Genomic DNA, 20,672 nt, shown 5'->3' on the forward strand with positions numbered 1-20,672 from the left:
TAAACTAAAATTAGTTCAATATCTTGTTGCGTTTGAAGATTCATTATAAATGAACAGCTTTTTCATTTCATATGAAAGTGATAGAAACAATACTATGTATCTATGTAAAAAAAATCTCCAACGCAAGTAAAGTAATTTAAAAAAAATGTATATAAACTTTGAAAAAGATTTGTACCAAAATAATGTCAAGCCCTTTAAAAGCAAAACAACGTTATATACAATAAATTGCACTGTACTCACATTCTAACAGTTTTTAAAATATTTTGTAATTTCCAAAAAATAACATTCTAAACCACAGTTTCATATCCAGAATCCTTGGGTTCAACTATAATTATTCTTCCAAATTTACAAGAAATCTTTATAAATTAGTTTAGCTGCTACTGAATCATTTCCTTATTACTTAAAAGGTCTTTATTTTTCAAATTAATGATTGAATCTGCAATGACACGTGCTGTCACCCTCTGATATCCACCACTAGTTACCATAACAATGGGAATATTGTATTGCCTGGCCATGGAAAATACTATTTCATCCCTTTGTATAATGCCCTAATAAAATACAAAGTTAAAATGTCATAAATGTACAATTATTTTAGAAACTTTTAATGTACAGTCAGTGAAAATTAACACCAAATTAAAGGTTAATCAAACATTAAGTATTTTGTAACATACCCTTCTCTAACATGATTCCCTTAGATAAGTGCTGATAACTTAGGTTTTAGGTTGCTGCATGGTCTAATGATGTCCAGATCTGTGTGAGTTGATGCTTTAATTTATCAATGGTGAATGGTAGAGAGCAACTATTTAATCCATATTGTGACTTTATGCAGTCTACAAGAGTTGCATACATATATATATATATATATATATATATATATATATATATATATATATATATTATTCTTTTGTATTATCATTCTATTGTGTTTTAATCCGTCTTTTGTGCATCGTTAATGCCATTGTTTTTCGCCATGTTGGCTAGCTTAAAGACCAGTATTGTATTAACAATAATACCTATATGTAAAAAACACAAGTATTTAAGAAAATCGAACTATTGGAAACGTATATATATATATTTAGGGTTGAATTTGAAAGTGTCTCCAATTCTGCCCAGACATGATAGGAGGGAGTATAGAATTTTTCTCAGCCTGGTCTGTGCATGTCAAAAGGGGAGACTGCTACTATAGGGACGGGATACACTTAAATAGAAAGGGTGCACGAATGTTTGCTGATGCTATTGAGGCAGAGTTAGGTGGGTCGGAAAACTGCTAGCTTGGGGAGATACACAAACTAATATATTAACAGAAGCTGCTGGCAGAGATGGAAAGTGATTCTTGCGCTGCTTCTATTGAAATGCAATTGAGCAGCAGCCTGGAAAGCAAGACAATGGGGATGTCCAGGACTGCTGGGAGTCATAGTGGAACAAGTAAATACATGGGCTGTGTTAGAGTAACTAAGAGTAGAAACAGGTGTATGTATACTTGTGTGTACACCAATGCTAGGAGTATAGTTAATAAATTTGATAAGCATGAAGTGCTAGTCAAGACATCAGAGGCAGATACTGTTGGGATATCAGAGACATGGTGTCACACAGACATAAGCAGTGCAGAATTGGAATTTGGGGAATACAATGTGTACAGAAAGGATAGACAGGGGTTATGCTGTTAGTTAAGAAACACATAAAAGCTACGGAAGTGCATCCAATTGACGTTGGTGGACAATGCAATGTTGAGTCTGTTTGGTGTGACATAAGAACTGGGAAAGGAAAAATGAGAGTAGGTGTGTGTTATAGGCCTAATGAATCTGATGAGTATAATGAGCAATTGTGCAGAGAAATAGAGTGGGCCAGTAAATCAGAGTGTCTTATAATGGGGGATGTTAATTTCCCAGAGGGTGACTGGAATTTGTGGGTTCGTCACTCACATACTAGCAAAGCTTTTTGCATTTATTGGATGATTGTTTTCTATAGCAGCATATTCGGGAGGCAACTAGAGGGAGTAATACTCTTGATCTGATAAAGGAACCACTAGGTGGCATTAATCACACTGTGCTGAAGTGGGATTTACTCAAAGAATTGGATACTAACTACCATCAAGGGTAAAGGGAAGGGTTTTTGCTTTCGTAAAGGCGACTACAGTGGTCTGAGACAGTATTTAAATTCTATATGGTGGACTAACCAATGATGTTACTAACAGCAAATTCAAAATGGGAAGCATTCAAAGAAATAATCTTGGAATCTAGGCTTTTCATACCAACTAAGAAATATTGTTCAAGATTTCCACCTAAATGGATGTCAGATGAACTAATTAGACATGTGGCAGAGAAGAAAAATGCATGGGATACATATAAATTAACAGGTGACAGAAACCTATGATAGATATAAGCTGGTCTGTAACCAAGTCACAGCGGAGGTTAGGGAGGCAAAGGCAAATTACGAGAAATATTTGGCGAAGGATGCAAAGAAAAACAGCAAAGAGTTCTTTACTTATGTAAACTCTAGAAGGAAGTGGATAAATCAGATTGGTCCACTTGATATCGATGGTTCAACTGTTGATGACCCTGCTCAGGTAGCTAACAAACTAAACGAATATTTTGCATCTACATTCACACATGAGGGTTATTCAGGGAGTGGAATGACAGAGGTGTATTAAACTCTGGCAGTAAGTTAGATAATCTTGTAATAACTGAGAGTAAAGTGGAGGAGAAATTGTTGAAGATAAGAAAGGCACCTGGGGTGGGTGGAATCTATCCAGTTATATTAAAGGAGTAAGCAAATGCTTAGCCATAATTATTACAGCGTCCTTGGACTCAGTGGAGGTACCCATGCACAGAAAATGTGCAAATGTGACCCCAATCCACAAAGGAGGATCAAAGGGAGACAGGTAATTATAGACCTATTAATTTAACTTCTGTTCCAGGGAAATTAATGGAGGCACTGGTTAAAGAAGCATTACAGGATAATCTAGACAAGACTTCAGTTATAGCTCGGACACAGCATGGTTTTGTTAAGGGAAAGTCTTGTCTGACCAATTTGATTGGATACTATGCTGCAGTCACAAAGGAACTGGATGCAAAGAATAATTTTGATATCATATATATGAATCTTAGAAAGGCTTTTGATACTGTTGTACATGGAAGACTGCTGCACAAATTGGAGAAGTGTGGCATTGGAGGCAAGTTGCTGCTATGGATAGCAGCTACGGAGGAGAGAGAGAGAGTGGCAATCAATGGCCACTGCTCTTTGTGGACTAATGTTATTAGTGGAGTCCCCCAGGGTTCAGTGTTGGGTCGATTGTTATTTTCTGTATTTAATAATGATACTGATTATAGTATATCAGGCTTAATGTCCAAGTTTGCAGACGATACGAGGTTGGCAGGGTTGTTAATGACACTAATGACAGTACGCTGCTGCAACAGGATCTAGAAAAGTTGAGCAGATGGGCTGAGAGGTGGCAAATAAAGTTTAACATTGACAAATGTAAAGTACTGCATATGGGAAGCAGTAACCCCAGTGTAATGTATCAACTGTGTGGTACTACACTGACAGAGATAGAGAGTGAAAAGGACCTGGGGGTAATTGTGCAGGTATATATGAAGTTTTCTGAGTAGTGCAGATGGTCTGCAACAGTAGCCCATGGTGTCTTGTCAATGATATACAGGAATTTTTCTAGCAGGGATAAGGAGGTGATTATCCCCTTGTATAAGGCAATAATCAAGCCACACCTTGAGTACTGTATACAGTTCTGGAGGCCTCATTTTAAGACGAATGTAGAGCTGTTGGAACGAGTACAGAGAGGGGCAACAAGATTAGTGAATGGAACAAAAAAAAAGTTGCTCTTACAAAGAAAGGCTTAAGTTTAGCAAATTACAGTGTCTGGAGACTAGGCACCTGCAAAATGATCTGGTTGAGGTGTATAAAGCCTTGGGCATGCTCAATGCTGATGGGATTCTTCCTCTTGCGCAGAATAATCACCTTAGAGGGCATAAATTCAAATTGAGGAAAGACAGTTATAGGATAGATGTGCGGAAGATTGCCTTTAGCCAGCGGATGGTTGATTGCTGGAACAAACTTCCATCTGTCGTAGAAGTTGATAGCTTAAACAGATTCAAGGCAGAACTAGACAAACATTTGGAGCGGGTGGATGAGTCAAATGAGAAGGGGGGGGTGTGTTTTTTTTTTGGCTGATGCTATATAGTAGTAGTATTGGCATGTGATGCAAGAAAGCAAGTGTATGAGCTCATGCAGCATCAGCCAAAAAAAAAAAAATAAAAGAATCACACCATTCCCTCCAAATGCCTGTCCAGTTCCTCCTTAAATTTATTCAACCTATCAACTTCCACAACGACAAATGGAAGTTTGTTCCAGCAATTAACCACCCGCTGGCTAAAGGCAAATTTCCGCACATCTATTCTACATCTGTCCTTTCTTAATTTGAATTTATACCCCTTTAGGTTCGTAATCTGAACAAGTGGAAAGATCCCATCAGAATTCAGCGTGCTCAACCCATTCAAGGCCTTATACACCTCAATCAGCTCACCGCACAGGTGCCTTGTCTCCAGCCACTGCAATTTGCAGAACTTAGGCCTCTCTTGGTAAGAGGATCCCTTCATTCCCCTCACCAATCTTGTTGCCCATCTCTGTACACGCTCAAGTAAATCGACATCCTTCCTAAAATGAGGCCTCCAGACCTGTACGCAGTACTCAAGGCATGGCCTGATCATTGCCTTATACAGAGGGACAATCACACTTCCTTTTCCCTGATAGCAAAATTTCTATATATCATTGACAAAACCACATGACCTGCTCTGGTAGCCTGTCTGCATTGCTCAGAAAACTTTATATCTGACTGCACAATTACTCCCAGGTCTTTTTCATTTTCTACCACCTAAGTGTAGTACCACACAGTTGGTACGTTTCTCTGGGGGTTACTTCTACCCATATGCAGTACTTTGCATTTCTAAAGGTTAAACTTCAGTTGTCACTTCTTAGCCCATCTGCCCAAATTATCTAAATCCTGTTGCAGTAGCACACTGCCAATACTGTCATTAACAACCTTGCAAACTTTTTTATCATCTGCAAACTTCGACATTAAGCCTGATATACCTTCATCAATATCATTGATAAATATATAAAACAACAGTGGACCTAACACCGAACCCTGTGGGACTCCACTAATAACATTAGTGCAAGAAGAGCAGCACCCACTGATTACCACCCTCTGTCTTCTCCCACTTAACCATCCTTTTATCCATTGTAGCAACTTACCCTTAATACCATTCTGCTCCAATTTGTACAATAGTCTTCCATGCGCAACAGTGTCAAAAGCTTTCCTGAAATCCAAATATATGATATCAAAATTATTTTTTGCATCCAGTTCCTTTGTACCCACATCATAATATCCTATCAAATTTGCCAGAAAAGACTTTTCCTTAACAAACCCATGCTGTGTCAGAATTATTGCTGCAGTCTTGTCTAGATGATCCTGCAATGCATCTTTAACCAGTGACTCCATTATTTTACCTGGAACAGAAGTTAAACTAACTGGTCTGTAATTACTCGTGTCACCTTTCGATCCCCTTTTGTGAATTGGGGATACATTTGCGCATCTCCAGTCCGTGGGAACCTCCCCTGAGTCCAAGGATGCTCTCATAATTATGGCTAAGGGTTTGCTTAGTTGCTTTGCTGCCTCCTTTAATATAACTGGATAGATCCCATCCACCCCAGATGCTTTTCTTATGTTTAACTTCAACAATTTCTCCTCCACTTTGCTTTCAGTTATTACAAAATCATTACGTATCCTGCTACAATTTGATAACCTTCTGCCATTTTCAACCCTTAATAATTCCTCATGTATGAATGTAGATGAAAATACTCATTCAGTTTGTTTGCTATCTGAGCAGGATCATCAACAGTCGAACCATTGATGTCAAGTGGACAAATCAGATTCATCCCCTTCCTTTCAGAGTTCATATAACTAAAGAAACTAAAGAAAAAGATGCTAAGAAAAACTCTGTTTTTCTTAGCATCTTTTGCCAAGGATTTCTTGTAATCTGCCTTCGCCTGCCCAACCTCCTTTGTGACCTGATTACAGACTAGCTTATATCTGCCATAGGCTTCTGAGTCGCTTGACAATTTATATGCATCCCATGCATTTTTCTTCTCTGTCACGAGTCTCATTAGTTCATTTGACAACCATTTAGGTCTAAACCTTGAACAGTATTTCTTAATAGATATGAAACTTTTAGTAGCATCCACGATTAATTCCTTGAATGCTTCCCACTTAGAAGTTACTATTGGTAACATCTTCAGTTTATCCCACTGTACAGAATTTAAATACTGTCTCAGACCATCGTAGTTGCCTTTATGGAAGCAAAAACCCTTTCCTTTACACCTGATGGTAATTAAATCTTTAAGTAAATCCTCAGTACACTGTGATCACTGCCACCTAATGGTTCCTTTATCTGCAAATTCTTAATACCTGAATGATCACTGCTGATAACCAGATCAAGAGTATTACTCTCTCTGGTTGCCTCTCGAACATGCTGCTGCTGCAGAAAACAATCATCCAATAAATCCACAAAATCTGACTAGTGTGTGAGTGACCAACCCACAAGTTCCAGTCAATATCTGGGAAATTAAAATCCCTCATTATAAGACATTCCAATTGACTAGCCCACTCTATTTCTCTGTACAATTGTTCATTGTACTCATTCGAGTCATTAGGCCTATAACACACTCCTACTCTTATTTTTGCTTTCGCAGTGCTTATGTCGCACCAAACTGACTCAACAGTGCACTGATCATCTATATCAACTGGATGCACTTCTTTTGATTTTATGTTTTTCTTAATTCACAGCATAACACCTCCTCCCTTTCTATCCTGTCTATCCTTTCTGTACACATTGTACCCCCCAAATTCCAGTTCAGCATTCCTTATATCTGTGTGACACCACATCTCTGCTATCCCAACAATATCCGCCTTTGATGTCTTGACCAACACTTCAAATTCATCAAATTTATTTACTATACTTCTAGCATTGGTATACATGCAAGCATACATGCTCCTACTCCTATTCCTAGTTACCCTAACACATCCGAATATACCCACCCACCCATTTCAGGATGACTGCCATCCGTCCCTGAAACCCCCAACACCCCCACGCTCCAGATCGCTACTAATTCTAATAGACGTTGTGCAAGAATCACCTTCACCTCTGCCTACAGCTACTGTTAAACTATTAGTCCTTGTATCCCCCAAGCTATCAGTTTTCCGACCCACCTAACACTGCCTCGATAACATCAGCAAATATTCTTGCGCCCTTTCTATTTAAGTGTATCCCATCCCTATAGAAGCAGTCTCTCCTGTTAACAAGTACAGTCCAGGCTGAAAAAAATTCTACCCCTTGAACCTTGTACATTCTTTTCAGGGCCGAATTGATCGACAAGGCTCTCATCTTATACTCCCTCCTATCGTGTCTGGGCAGAATTGCAGACACTTTCAAATTCAACCCTATTTCACGCCTTTTTTTTCAACAGTGACCTGTACTTGTTAATCAATTCTGCCGGTCTCCTACTCTTGATATCGTTAGTGCCAACGTGTACAACTATATCACCTTTTGTGCCCTTAAAAGATGATATCCGCTCTACAACATCATCAACCTTTGCCCCTGGCAGACATACCCTGGTCCTGTTCCACCTATCCTTTTTACAAAGCATGTTTCCCATTTCCCTGACAGCTTGCTTTCTTGTATCATGTGCCCTTGTTAATGCTAAATATATATATATATATATATATATATATATCAATATAATTATTCCTCCATTTTCTTCCTTTCACTTACATGCTACTTTTGATTTTTGGCACAGCGAACTATCTTCTTATAAACCTTAAAAACCTTTTAAAGCTAGGCAATGCATACACAAAATTCTTGAAAACAACCATTCATTGAAATGAAAACTTAGAGACATACATCCTAGGCTGGCTTCTTATTTGCGAGCTCAAAGTTTAACATAATGGTAATGCTAAATTCAAGGAAATAAAAATTAAAATGTCCACCTATATCTGAAATAATAATGTAGAGAATAATGACCAGAAGAAATTTCTGAAGTGAAAAACCAAACGTGCCTTTTGAGATGGTATAGTTCTTTTATCAGTTTAGTTTAACATAAACTGCAATGCTACATTTAGAGAAAATAAAAATGATGCCAACCTAATAAAATGCTGATGGAAGTTGTATGCTGTATATTAAAGAAAGTTGAAATAGCTGGGAAGAAGTGTAAAGTGTCAACAAGTAAAGTGTCATGCATGCTGGAAACATTAATTATCAGTATAAATTAAGCAATAATTCTGATTTCTCAATTTTTTTTTTTTTTTTTTTAATGTGAACCCCAAACACAAGAGGTATTAGAACCTATAGTACTTAGTACCGTGCTTGGGTTGGAGATTGAGAAGATGAAAGAAGATATTTGTTGACATTGGACTTGAACGTCTTCTCTGCCACATGTCTCATTAGTTCATCTGACAACCATTTAGGCCTAAACCTTGAACAATATTTCTTAGTTGGTATGTAAAGCCTGGTAGCCTCCAAGATTAGTTCCTTGAATGCTTCCCATTTTGAGTTTGCTGTTGGTAACATCATCAGTTGGTCCCACTGTATAGAATTTAAATACTGTCCCAGACCATCATAGTCGCCTTTACGAAAACAAAAACCCTTCCCTTTACCTCTGATGGTAGTTACCTCCTTCAGTAAATCCCACTTCAACACACTGTGATCACTGCCACCTAGTGGTTCATTTATCTGCAGATTCTTAATGCATGAAGAATCACTACTGATAATCAGATCAAGAGTATTGCTCCCTCTTGTTGCCTCACGAACATGCTGATGTAGAAAACAATCATCCAATAAATCCACAAAAGCCTTGCTAGTGTCGAGTGACCAATCCATAAATTCCAGTCAATATCTGGGAAATTAAAATCCCCCATTATAAGACTCTCTGATTTACTGGCCCACTCTATTTCCCTGTACAATATCTTATTATACTCATCAGAGTCATTAGGCCTATAGCACACTCCTACTCTCAATTTTGATTTCTCTATGCTTATGTCACACCAAACTGACTCGACACTGCCCTGTCCATCGATGTCGACTGGCTTCACTTCCTTGGACTATGTGTTTCTTAACTAATAGCATAACCCCTCTTCCCCTCCTGTCCTGTCTATCCTTTCTATACACATTGTATTCCCCAAATTCCAGTTCCACATTCCTTATATCTGTGTGACACCACGTCTCTGATATTCCAACAATATCTGCCTTTAGACTGTAATTCTTTAGATTGTAATTTTCTTTAGATTGTAGAACTAAACTTCTTTAGATTGTAATTTTCAGGAAATACGTAGGAAGGAAGGTTGTTCCAGAAAACGGCAGTTGAATGAATAAATGAGGAAGATGAAAAGTTGGTTCTGTGGGTTTGAAGTTGGACAGTAAATGGATGTTGGCGGGTGGCGGCACGTGTTCGGACTATTTTGAAAGAGAGAGTGGGAATTATAGAAGCCAATTCAGAAGAACAGTGCCCACGGAAGTATCTGTAGAAGAGGCATGCAGCAGAAACAGTACGTCTATGAGAAAGCGAGTGGAGAGACTCTGTTAGAGATGAATCATTAATTAACCTAACTGCCCTCTTCTGAAATGGAATCAAGAAGCCTGGGAGAGGTTTGGGGGCACCACCCCAGATGTGGGAACAATATTCCATGGCACGGTGGATTTGCGATTTATACAGAGTGAGCAGCTGTTTGGAAGAAAAGTAACGCCGAGAGCGAAAAAGAAAACCAAGTTTTTTAGATGCAGAGGAAGCAATATCTGTAATGCGCTTTTGCCAAAAGAGATTAGAAGTCAGGGTAATCCCCAAAAGAGATATATCATTTTGCCTAGAAATCGGAGTGTCACTAAAGATAAGCATAGGAGCACAAGAATCCTTTTTGCGAGATATAAGACAAGACTGAGTTTTAGAAGGGTTAAAATCAACTAAGTTGTCTTTGCCCCACTGGAGAATAACCTGAAGATCAGCATTTAAGGAATTGGCAGCAAATGTTCGAGAAATTGAAGCTGATTGAGCAGGACAAGGTTTCTCAAAATGGAAAGTGGAATGCAATGTGCTATCATTGGCAAAACTATGGATAGGATTTGCAGTCAATGGAAGAAGGTCATTAATATACAAGAGGAAAAGAGTGGGGGGAAAGAACTGAACCTTGGGGTACACCGGCATTAGTGGAGAAGTTAGAATAGAGAGAGCCATCTACCATCACCCTCAGTGAGCGATCAAAGAGAAAACTGAATAACCAATTACAAAAAACAGTTGGCAAACCATAAGATGGAAGCTTGTTTAGAAGACCTTTATGCCAAACACGATCAAAAGCCTTTGAGATGTCAAGAGCAATTACTTTTGTTTCACCGAACCTTTCCATTGAAGTAGTCCATAAATGGGTAACAACATAAGCCAGAATATAAGCAGTGGATCGACACTGACGGAATCCATACTGGCGATCGTTGATCAGACAGAAGGTTTTTAGGTAGTTTAAGAGTTGGCGGTTAATTGATTTCTCCATTACTTTAGAAAGAGTAGAAGTAATTGCAATGGGACAATAATTGGATGGGAGGGGTTTGTCACCCTTTTTAGGAACTGGCAGGATATGAGCAAATTTCCAAGCAGAAGGAAAAACACCTTTGGAATAAGAAAGTGAAAAAAGGTGGCAAAGAATAGGAGTAAGTTCGGGAGCACAGGTTTTGAGAACAAGTGGAGAAATACCATCAGGACCTGGAGCTTTCTTAGCATCAAGATTCATCAAAATTCTTCTGATAACCTTTTGACGGAAGACCACAGGAGGCATTGAATGGAGCGTGTTGGGAATGGTGGGAGGTGTTTTACCAAGATCATTAATACATGAGGTGGAAGAAAAATGGGATGGTAGCAGGTCAGCTTTATCCTTGGCTGAAGTGACAACAGAACCATCTGGTTTGGACAGAGGTGGGAGCAGAGATGGGCAAAAGTTGCAGCCAATAGCTTTGGCAAGAGACCAGAATGCTCGGCTACCATTAGGGCAAGAAACAAGTTTTCTACTCTTAGCCTGTTCAAACTCTAGTTTGGACTGATTAGTAACTGCTTTACAATTGTTGCGAGCTTTGGTGTAGGCAGAAAATGAAACTGAAGAATTAGAAACAAGCCAATTAAGATATGCAACATTCTTCTCTTGAACAGCCTTAGCACATTTATTGGAAAACCAAGGTTTAGATAAAGGACGAGATTTTAAAGTGGAGTGTGGGATAAAGGATTCCATTCCTGCAAGAATAATTTCACTGACACGATCTGAGCAAACATTGACATCAGAAGTTTTGAAACAGTAATCCGACCAAGGAAAAGAAGAGAAGTCTCACAGGTCATCCCATTTTGCATTCTTGTAATGCCAAACAATACGAGGTTGGGAATAGGCATGAGATAAAGTCTCCATTGGAGAAGAGACAATCACCAAGTTGTGATCTGAGGTGCCTAAAGGACCACTCTCTTCGACTGTGTACTTAGAAGGGTTGTTCGTGAGAAAAAGATCAAGCATGTTGGTTGCATGGTTAGGATTGTCCAGTATTCTTGTAGGTAAATGAACAATCTGTGCTAGGTCATTAGTAATTGCAAAAGCCTCAGCATCTCGACCTGCTGGGTTGGTTTGACTAGAAAACGGAAGCCAGCTGGAGTTGTGAACATTAAAATCACCAAGGAAAATTACCTCACTGTTAGGAAAGTTGGACTGGAGAAAGTCCAACTTTCCTAACAGTGTTCCCAACTTTCCTAACAGTTTCCCAACTTTCCTGATTTCCGTTTGTAACTTCCTGCCCTTGTCTTTGTCATACAATCGTTATATATCGAACCTAGATAGCGTTAGTATAGTATAGGTTATAATATTTTCAGTGATCGGTAAAATCTATTAAACTTGTTGAACTTCGTTGGCATTTAAATTGTACTTTTAACTAAATACATATACCGACATAAATTACAAACGTAACATGATTAATTAATACATAACTGATACGGAAGTTATATAAAGGGAACTCGGAGATAATTAATACTTGACACTAAAAAATATATATTCCGTTATAACTGTGTTGGGAGATAAGTTAGGGTTATAAACTGAAATTGAAATTTTATTTAAATTAAAAGAAATCATGACTCAGACCAGAGCAGCAAAACAAAAGGCTCAAGCTAATGGAAGTGCTGTGGCTCAGAGGAGAACTGAGGGGGGCAGTTGCCTTCTGAATCACAGCCTTCTAAAATGCACAGCTTGCATGATGTTTTTGGAGCATTCAGGTACGGGATATGATATTGCTATGGGGGATGTCTATGTGTGTGCGCGATGCAAGGAGTGTATCGAAATCAGGCAACAACTCAGCGTTCTTATGGGCCTATATGAGAGCTTGAAGGACAGGGTGGATGCCCTCGAAGGAACTAAATTGAGGGGCCCCTCAAGCTCTCAGCTGCCCACATCAATGCTAGAGCTTGCACTTGGTCATCGCGCAACACAGTGGCAACCCCCAAGGCAGAATGCGCTGGTCCCAAAGGAACTAGTAGTTGTTGGTGACTCTATTGTCAGGGAAACGGGGAACATGCTTTGTAAAAAGGATAGGTGGAACAGGACCAGGGTATGTCTGCCAGGGGCAAAGGTTGATGACGTTGTAGAGCGAATATCATCTTTTAAGGGCACAAAAGGTGATATAGTTGTACACATTGGCACTAACGATATCAAGAGTAGGAGACCGGCAGAATTGATTAACAAGTACAGGTCACTGTTGAAAAAAAAGGCGTGAAATAGGGTTGAATTTGAAAGTGTCTGCAATTCTGCCCAGACACGATAGGAGGGAGTATATGATGAGAGCCTTCTCGATCAATTCGGCCCTGGAAAGATTGTGCAAGGCTCAAGGGGTAGAATTTTTTTTCAGCCTGGACTGTACTTGTTAACAGGAGAGATTGCTTCTACAGGGATAGGATACACTTAAATAGAAAGGGTTCAAGAATATTTGCTGATGCTATCGAGGCAGTGTTAGGTGGATTGGAAAACTGCTAGCTTGGGGAGAGACAAAGATGAATAGATTAACAGTAGCCACTGGCAGAGGTGAAAGAGATCCTTGCACTGCTTCTATTGGAATGAGCAGATGCCTGAAAAACAAGATGCAACTGCTGGGAGTCATTGCGGTACAAGTAAACACATGGGTTTTGTTAGGGTAGCTAAGAATAGAAATAGGTGCATGTATACTTGCGTGTACACCAATGCTAGGAGTTTAGTAAATAAATTTGATGAATTTGAGGTATTGCTCAAAACATCAAAGGCAGATATTGTTGGGATATCAGAGACGTGGTATCACACAGATATAAGGAATGCAGAACTGGAATTTGGGGCGTACAACGTCTACAGAAAGGATAGACTGGATAGGAAGGGAGGAGGGGTTATGCTATTAGTTAAGAAATACATAAAATCCAAGGAAGTGAAGCCAGTGAACATCGCTGGACAGTGCAGTGTCGAGTCAGTTTGGTGTGACATAAGCATTGGGAGATCAAAATTGAGAGTAGGAGTGTGCTATAGGCCTAATGACTCTGATGAGTATAATAAGAAACTGTACAGGGAAATAGAGTGGGCCAGTAAATCAGAGAGTCTTATAATGGGAGATTTTAATTTCCCAGATATTGACTGGAATTTGGAGGCTGGTCACTCACACACTAGCAAGGCTTTCGTGGATTTATTGGATGATTGTTTTATACATCAGCATGTTTGGGAAGCAACTAGAGGGAGGAATACTCTTGATTTGATTATAAGCAGTGATTCTTCATGCATTAAGAATCTGCAGATAAATGAACCACTAGGTGGCAATGATCACAGTGTGCTGAAGTCGGATTTACTCAAAGAGGTAACTACCATTAGGGGTAAAGGGAAGGGTTATTGCTTTCGTAAAGGCGACTACGATGGACTGAGACAGTATTTAAATTCTATACAGTGGGACCAACTGATGATGTTACCAACAGCAAATACAAAATGGGAAGCATTCAAAGAACTTATCTTATAAGATAAGTTCTTTGAATGCTTCAAAGGAGGTTAGGCAGGCGAAGGCAGATTACGAGAAATCTTTGGCAAGGGATGCAAAGAAAAACAGCAAAGAGTTCTTTACTTATGTAAACTCTAGAAGGAAGGGGATGAATCAGATTGGACCACTTGATATCGATGGGTCAACTGTTGATGATCCTGCTCAGGTAGCTAACAAACTAAATTAATATTTTGCATCAACATTCACACATGAGGAGTTATTTAGCAAGGGGAAAGCCAGAGGTGTATTCAACCCTAGCAGTAAGCTAGAGAATCTTGTAATAACTGAGAGTAAAGTGGGGGAGAAATTGTTGAAGATAAACACAAGAAAGGCACCCGGGGTGGATGGGATCTATCGAGTTATATTAAAGGAGGCAGCACAGGAAGTAAGCAAACCCTTAGCCATAATTATGAGAGCTTCCTTGGACTCAGGGGAGTACCCACAGATGGGAGATGTGCAAATGTGACCCCCATTCACAAAGGAGGATCAAAGGCTGACACAAGTAATTATAGACCTGTGAGTTTAACTTCTGTTCCAGGAAAATTAATGGAGGCACTAGTTAAAGAAGCACTGCAGGATCATTTAGACAAGACTCCAGTTATAGCTCAGACACAGCATGGTTTTGTTAAGGGGAAGTCTTGCCTGACCAATTTGATTGGATACTATGATGCAGTCACAAAGGAGCTGGATGCAGGGAATAACTTTGATATTATATACTTGGATCTTAGAAAGGCTTTTGATACTGTTGCACATGGAGGACTGCTGCACAAATTGGAGCAGTGTGACATTGGAGGCAAATAGCTGCTGTGGATAAAGAGGTGGCTGAGTGGGAGAAGACAGAGAGTGGTAATCAATGGACACTGCTCGTCGTGGACTAATGTTATTAGTGGAGTCCCTCAGGGCTGGGTCCATTATTGTTTTCTGTATTCATAAATGATATTGATGATGGTATATCAAGCTTAATGTCGAAGTTTGCAGACGATACAAAGGTAGGCAGGGTTGTCAAGGACACTACTGACACTATGCTGCTGCAACAGGATCTGGAAAGGTTGAGCAGATGGGCTGAGAGGTGGCAAATGAAGTTTAACATTGACAAAAGTAAAGTACTACACATGGGAAACAGCAACCCCAGAGCAACGTATCAACTCTGTGGTACTACACTGACAGTGGTAGAGAATGAAAGGGACCTGGGGGTGGTTGTGCAGGCAGATATGAAGTTCTTTGAACAGTGCAGATGGGCTGCAAGAGTAGCTCATGGTGTATTGTCAATGATATATAGGAATTTTTCTAGCAGGGATAAGGAGGTGATTATTCCCTTGTATAAGGCAATGGTCAGGCAACACCTAGAGTACTGTATACAGGTCTGGAGGCCTGATTTCAAGAAGGATGTAGAGCTGCTGGAACGAGTACAGAGAAGGTCAAAAAGATTAGTGAATGGAACAAAGGGGTGCTCTTATGAAGAAAGGCTTAAGTTTTGCAAATTACAGTGTCTGGAGACTAGGCACCAGCGAGGTGATCTGATAGACGTGTATAAAGCCTTGAATGGTTTGAGCATGCTCAATGCTGATGGGATTCTTTCTCTCGCTCAGAATAATCACCTGAGAGGGCATAAATTCAAATTGAGGAAAGACAGAAGTAGGATAGACGTGCGGAAATTTTCCTTTAGCCAGCGGGTGGTTGGTTGATGGAACAGACTTCCATCCCTTGTCGTGGAAGTTGATAGCCTAAATAAGTTTAAGGCTCAGCTGGACAGGTATTTTGAATGAACAGAGGGGTGAAGTGGAAGTGGTTTTTTTTTTTTTTTTATTTTATTTATTTATTTATTTATTATTATTATTTTTTTTTTGGCTGATGCTGCATAAGCTTGCTTTCTTGCATCAAATGCCACTACTAATGCTAATGCTAAGTCAAGTTGCAAAGAGAGGAAGTCAAAGAGCTCCAATTGATTAGTGGAGTTGGGAGAACGGTAAAGACAACAGATGAATTTGACACAATCAGGTAGAGAGATTTTAAGCCAGAGAAGATCAAAGAGAGGAGATTCCAAATTGCCAAGTCTCTGACAGGGAATATCAGAACAGACATATGCACAAGTACCACCTTTGAGGTGAAAGGAATCATAACATCAAATAATTTGAGCATCTGAGATGAGCAGTAGTTGAATCAACCGATAACTGAGATTCTGTCAGAAAAAGTACATGGGGTTTGGCAGACTGCAAGTGGAAATGGACATCGTTGAGATTAGAAATGAGACCACGTATATTTGTGAAATGAATTAGGAAGAGCTTGGGAGGTTTAGATGTTTTTGCAGATAAGCTTGCTCTATTAGTTTGACAATTCATGGTGTATTCAATAGTAAGAAAAAGTGGGTGGGACATGCTGTATGAAGTAATGAAATTTTTGGATATGGCATACACGTGGTAAGAATATACCAGATCCTTGACATAACGTGGCCTCGACAATGCTCCCCACATACACACTACTCGGACTCCCCCCAGTCACTATATGACAGAGTAGAGGTAGCAAGATTATACACTAGCTGATCCGGAAGCCTCCTAGAGAGTTACCAATAGGTTCAACCCAGTGTACTAACTAGCAGCCAGCCTGCGAACACTGTTTTAGAGCTGTACCCTCGAAATGTAAGGAATATTGGATCTCGCCACGATGTTCATCATAACGTCAAAAGGCATCATCATACTGCATGATGGAAGAGATAGGGAAGGGTTGACCAGAACTTAGCTCTAGAGACTAAACATGGGTTCCACCACTTCAGGCCTCCAATAAGCAAAGTGGTGGTATATCACCAGTTGATGAGTCATCTACCACCTAGTACTGCCTGGTAAAATTGAGAGAGGCGGCATTCCTCCATGTGGTGTGGGCACCACACCTCGACCCCTGCTTACGTTGGTTCACACCTGGGTGGTCACCCACCATGTACTTGTGCATGGAGGTTATACCCAGGATTACTAACAGTCCCACCATCGTGAAGGTGCAAGCAAAGGATTTGGCTGTCACAGACTGTCCGGACTTTGCCGAAATTGGGTCTACTTGACTTGAGTGTCACCCGAATATCGGTTTCATCAGCATTTTAGACTCCCAGATAGCAAGTACAGATTGTCTGGCATATCTGAGAGAATGTCTGTGACAACCTCAAGGACCAATTATCAGCACTGACTGTTCAATCCATGCTTCACAACATTCAATATTTAACACAGCTTATAACTGAACCAGTCATTTCAAAAACATCATAAATCAGGTTATTGGAGTTTTTAAGTTTCTAAAGGCTATTACAAAACTATCATTAATCCCACCAAATGTAGTGCATGAAACAGACCCTTTAATCTAACAGTCACTGCAAAAACAAACATCACAACTGAACAGATATTGTCTATATGCTCAGATTTTAACGATTCCTGTAAAATTTGAAATGATTTGTTTTTGAAATGACTGATCCAATTAAAGTTTGAGATTATCCTGTTGGTCAATTGTCCAAGTTGTCTACTGTAGCCTAGTCAATGACAGAGAGCATTTTTCTGTTGTTTTTGTCCATTCCAACAAAGCTATTGATGATGTTTACAAGATTTTGAATTTTTGTAGGTGCTTGATGAACCACCCAGATAAGCACTCTTTATTCACATACTGGTAACTAATGGAGGCTCTTCTAAACAGTGTTCAGCAGTTTTAACAGAGACATATTTAAAATTCCAGCTTGTGGACAGTACTTTTTTAAAAAAATAAATTAATTTCTCTAAAAATTATATGCATATAAATGTTTTTATTTATTTTATTTTAACAATGAAATATATGGTAAGCTAGAAACTTCTCATATATTTTCTTTGTGGCAAACAATGGCCAAAGGATTAACTGTATTATACAACACAGAGAACACAACCAATACAATCCAACCGTGCAGCCAACCCACAGTAATCATTAAGTTCCATTTTTTTATCACATTTTCAAACTAGGAGCCAGAATATTTAAAATAAAATGCATAATGGATCTGGCAACAATTCTTGTACAATGGGCCCATGATATGAGTACTCATACAAATCTGAAAGCCTCAATTTAGGAAGGATATGGATCTGTTGGAATGAGGGCAAAGAAAAGCAACAAAATTAGTCAGGGACACATAACGATTCTTTTACCACAAAAAAAAAAAAAAAAAAAAAAAGAAAAGAAACTCTGGAAACTGGACATATATGAGGAGAGCTGGCTGAAGTTAAACAAAGCTTTAAATAGATTGAGTAAACTAAATGCTGATGGCATCCTTAAATTTTTCTCAGATGATGCACATAGGGAGACAAATTTAAACTGAAAAAAGGATGATTCTAGGATAGATGTGTGAAAATCTGCTTTTATCCAGAGAACAACTAACTGTTGGAACAAACTTTCAGCTGGCATTGTGGAAATGGGTAATTTGAATAAATTTAAGTAATGATATTTATTATAAATACTACTGAACTGTTTAATATTTAACACCATTATTCTTGTATACATCATTGGTTCTCACCTGTTACCATGTCACCACCTTTTTACATGTCATGTATGTTACTTTTAATCACACAGACGCATCAGAAACACTCCTGATGAGAGTTCTCAAACGAGTTCTCTGCTGATTTTGTCTTGTTTTTATTTTTAATTCAGTGCCTCTGAAGTCAACTGAGACAGCTAACATACTAAGAGTATTGCCAACTTTAGAAATGAAATTGGAAATTAACATTCACTTTAAAGCTGGCAAAGGCAGTTGATATTGGATGTGAATGTGGAATACCACCTACATTTTGAAAAATAAGAACAACTGTTCTTATTTTTCAAAATTGTAGCTAATAAACAATAATTCAAAGATATTATAAAATCAGTAGTGCTGACAATTAAATGTGTGATAATAAAAGAAAATGTTTTGCTGAAAATGGAGAAATTATTAATATGAATTTCTGATCAGTAAACTAAGGGAGTTAATGTGAATCCCATTTTTATAAAGCAGAGGGTATTTTGGATAATTTCAAGGTGGACAAAGAAAATTTCAGTTATAATTTTCTGCAAGTAAAGGATAGTTCAATAAATTTACACCAAGGACTAGTATGAAAACATTTGAGATAACTAGCACCTACATTTTGAACAGTAAGAACAATTACAGTACAATTAATTACAATTACTACAGACTAGCAGTGTAAGTCACATCTAAAGAAAGACAATTATCTGAGATTATCAAAGGGATGTCTATATGAGGAGAAACTACAAAGTACACTGATGTGGGTTACAGAGTACTGTGAACTCTGCAAATTACCTAGGTATGCTCGAACTGTATGTTGCACCTCAGCTGGAAGATATACAACCACATGTGTTCTATGAATAAGACAGGGTATCACCACACTGGAGCTTGCATGTGGGCAATTTCCTCAATAAAACATTTCCTAACTGACAGACTGGACAGGATGGTCCCATTCCATGGCCTCCTCATACCCAGAGTATCACACCTATGAATTTCTTTGTATGGGGCTACATAAAGGACAAAAAAATTAACAACATCACAGAGTTAGACTGAATTGGACAGGCAGTGACTTCCATTTCTCAAGAGATGCTTCAAAACACTTGGAATTAAATTGACTACCGTCTTGACATTGTACATGCTGCAAAAGTTGCCCATGTGGGTTTACTTCTAGAATGGAATCTAGAAGCCTGAGAGAGGTTTGGGGGGGGGGCACTACCCCAGATGCTGGAATAATATTCTATAGTAGCATTGGATTTGAAATTTCTATAGGGCAAGCAGTTGTATAGAAGAAAAGTTATGCCAGGAGCAAAATAGAAAACCCAGTGTTTTTGATGCAGATGAAGCAGTATTTCTGATGGCTTAAGGAAAGAGAAATTTTAAGTCAGAGTAATAGAGATATGTGAACTTGACTACAAATCTGAGCAAAGCAAAGGAGTGGTAGCCTATTTTTGAAAGATATATATATATACACAAGACTGAATTTTAGAACAACTGAAATTAACTATTTTTCCCTATTGGAGATCAGCATTTAGAGAATAAGTGGTGAATATTCAAGAAGATTAAGTTGTAAGTGCAAGGCAAGGTTTTTTAAACTGGAAGGGGTGAAATGTAAAACAACTGAACCTTTTGGAACACCAACATTAGTGGAAAAGTTAGAAAGCAGAGAGCCACTTACCATCACCGGCAGCAAGCACTAAGAGAGAGAAAACTGGATACCCAACTGCAAAAAAAAGTCAGCAATCCATACGATGGAAACTTGTTTAGAAAACCTGTATGCCAAACACAATCAAAGTCAGAATCTAGAAATGCCAAGAGAAATTGCTTGAGTTTCGCCAAACTTTTCCATTGAATTTGTCTACAGATGAGTAACATAAGCCAAAATATCACCAGTGGATCAACATTGATGAAATCCACATCAGCCATCACTGATCTGATGGTTCAAGAGTTTTTAAGAGTTAACGGTTAATAAATTTCTCCAATTAACTCCAGGGGCTCACATCTGGTGGGTATGGGCTTGGCACACCCAGGGTCCTGAGCTGAATATCATCATTCTTCTCTTTCTTGCT

General features: G+C 38.9%; 1 protein-coding gene across 2 annotated transcripts in view; it reads right to left on the minus strand.

Moving 5' to 3' along the window:
• Positions 1–363: 363 nt before the first annotated feature.
• HDAC11 (Histone deacetylase 11) overlaps positions 364–20,672 on the minus strand; it is a 159,199-nt gene continuing 138,890 nt past the window's right edge. For both annotated transcript variants that reach the window (XM_090387197.1, XM_090387196.1), the window contains exon 10: positions 364–548. In XM_090387197.1, coding sequence (XP_090243323.1) covers positions 378–548 — 171 coding nt within the window. In that variant the 3' untranslated portion in view covers positions 364–377. The remainder of the gene's footprint in view (positions 549–20,672) is intronic.

The sequence above is a fragment of the Mastigoproctus giganteus genome, chromosome 13, assembly GCF_048544385.1.
Source record: "Mastigoproctus giganteus isolate SK-2022 chromosome 13, ASM4854438v1, whole genome shotgun sequence".
Lineage (NCBI taxonomy): Eukaryota > Metazoa > Arthropoda > Arachnida > Uropygi > Thelyphonidae > Mastigoproctus > Mastigoproctus giganteus.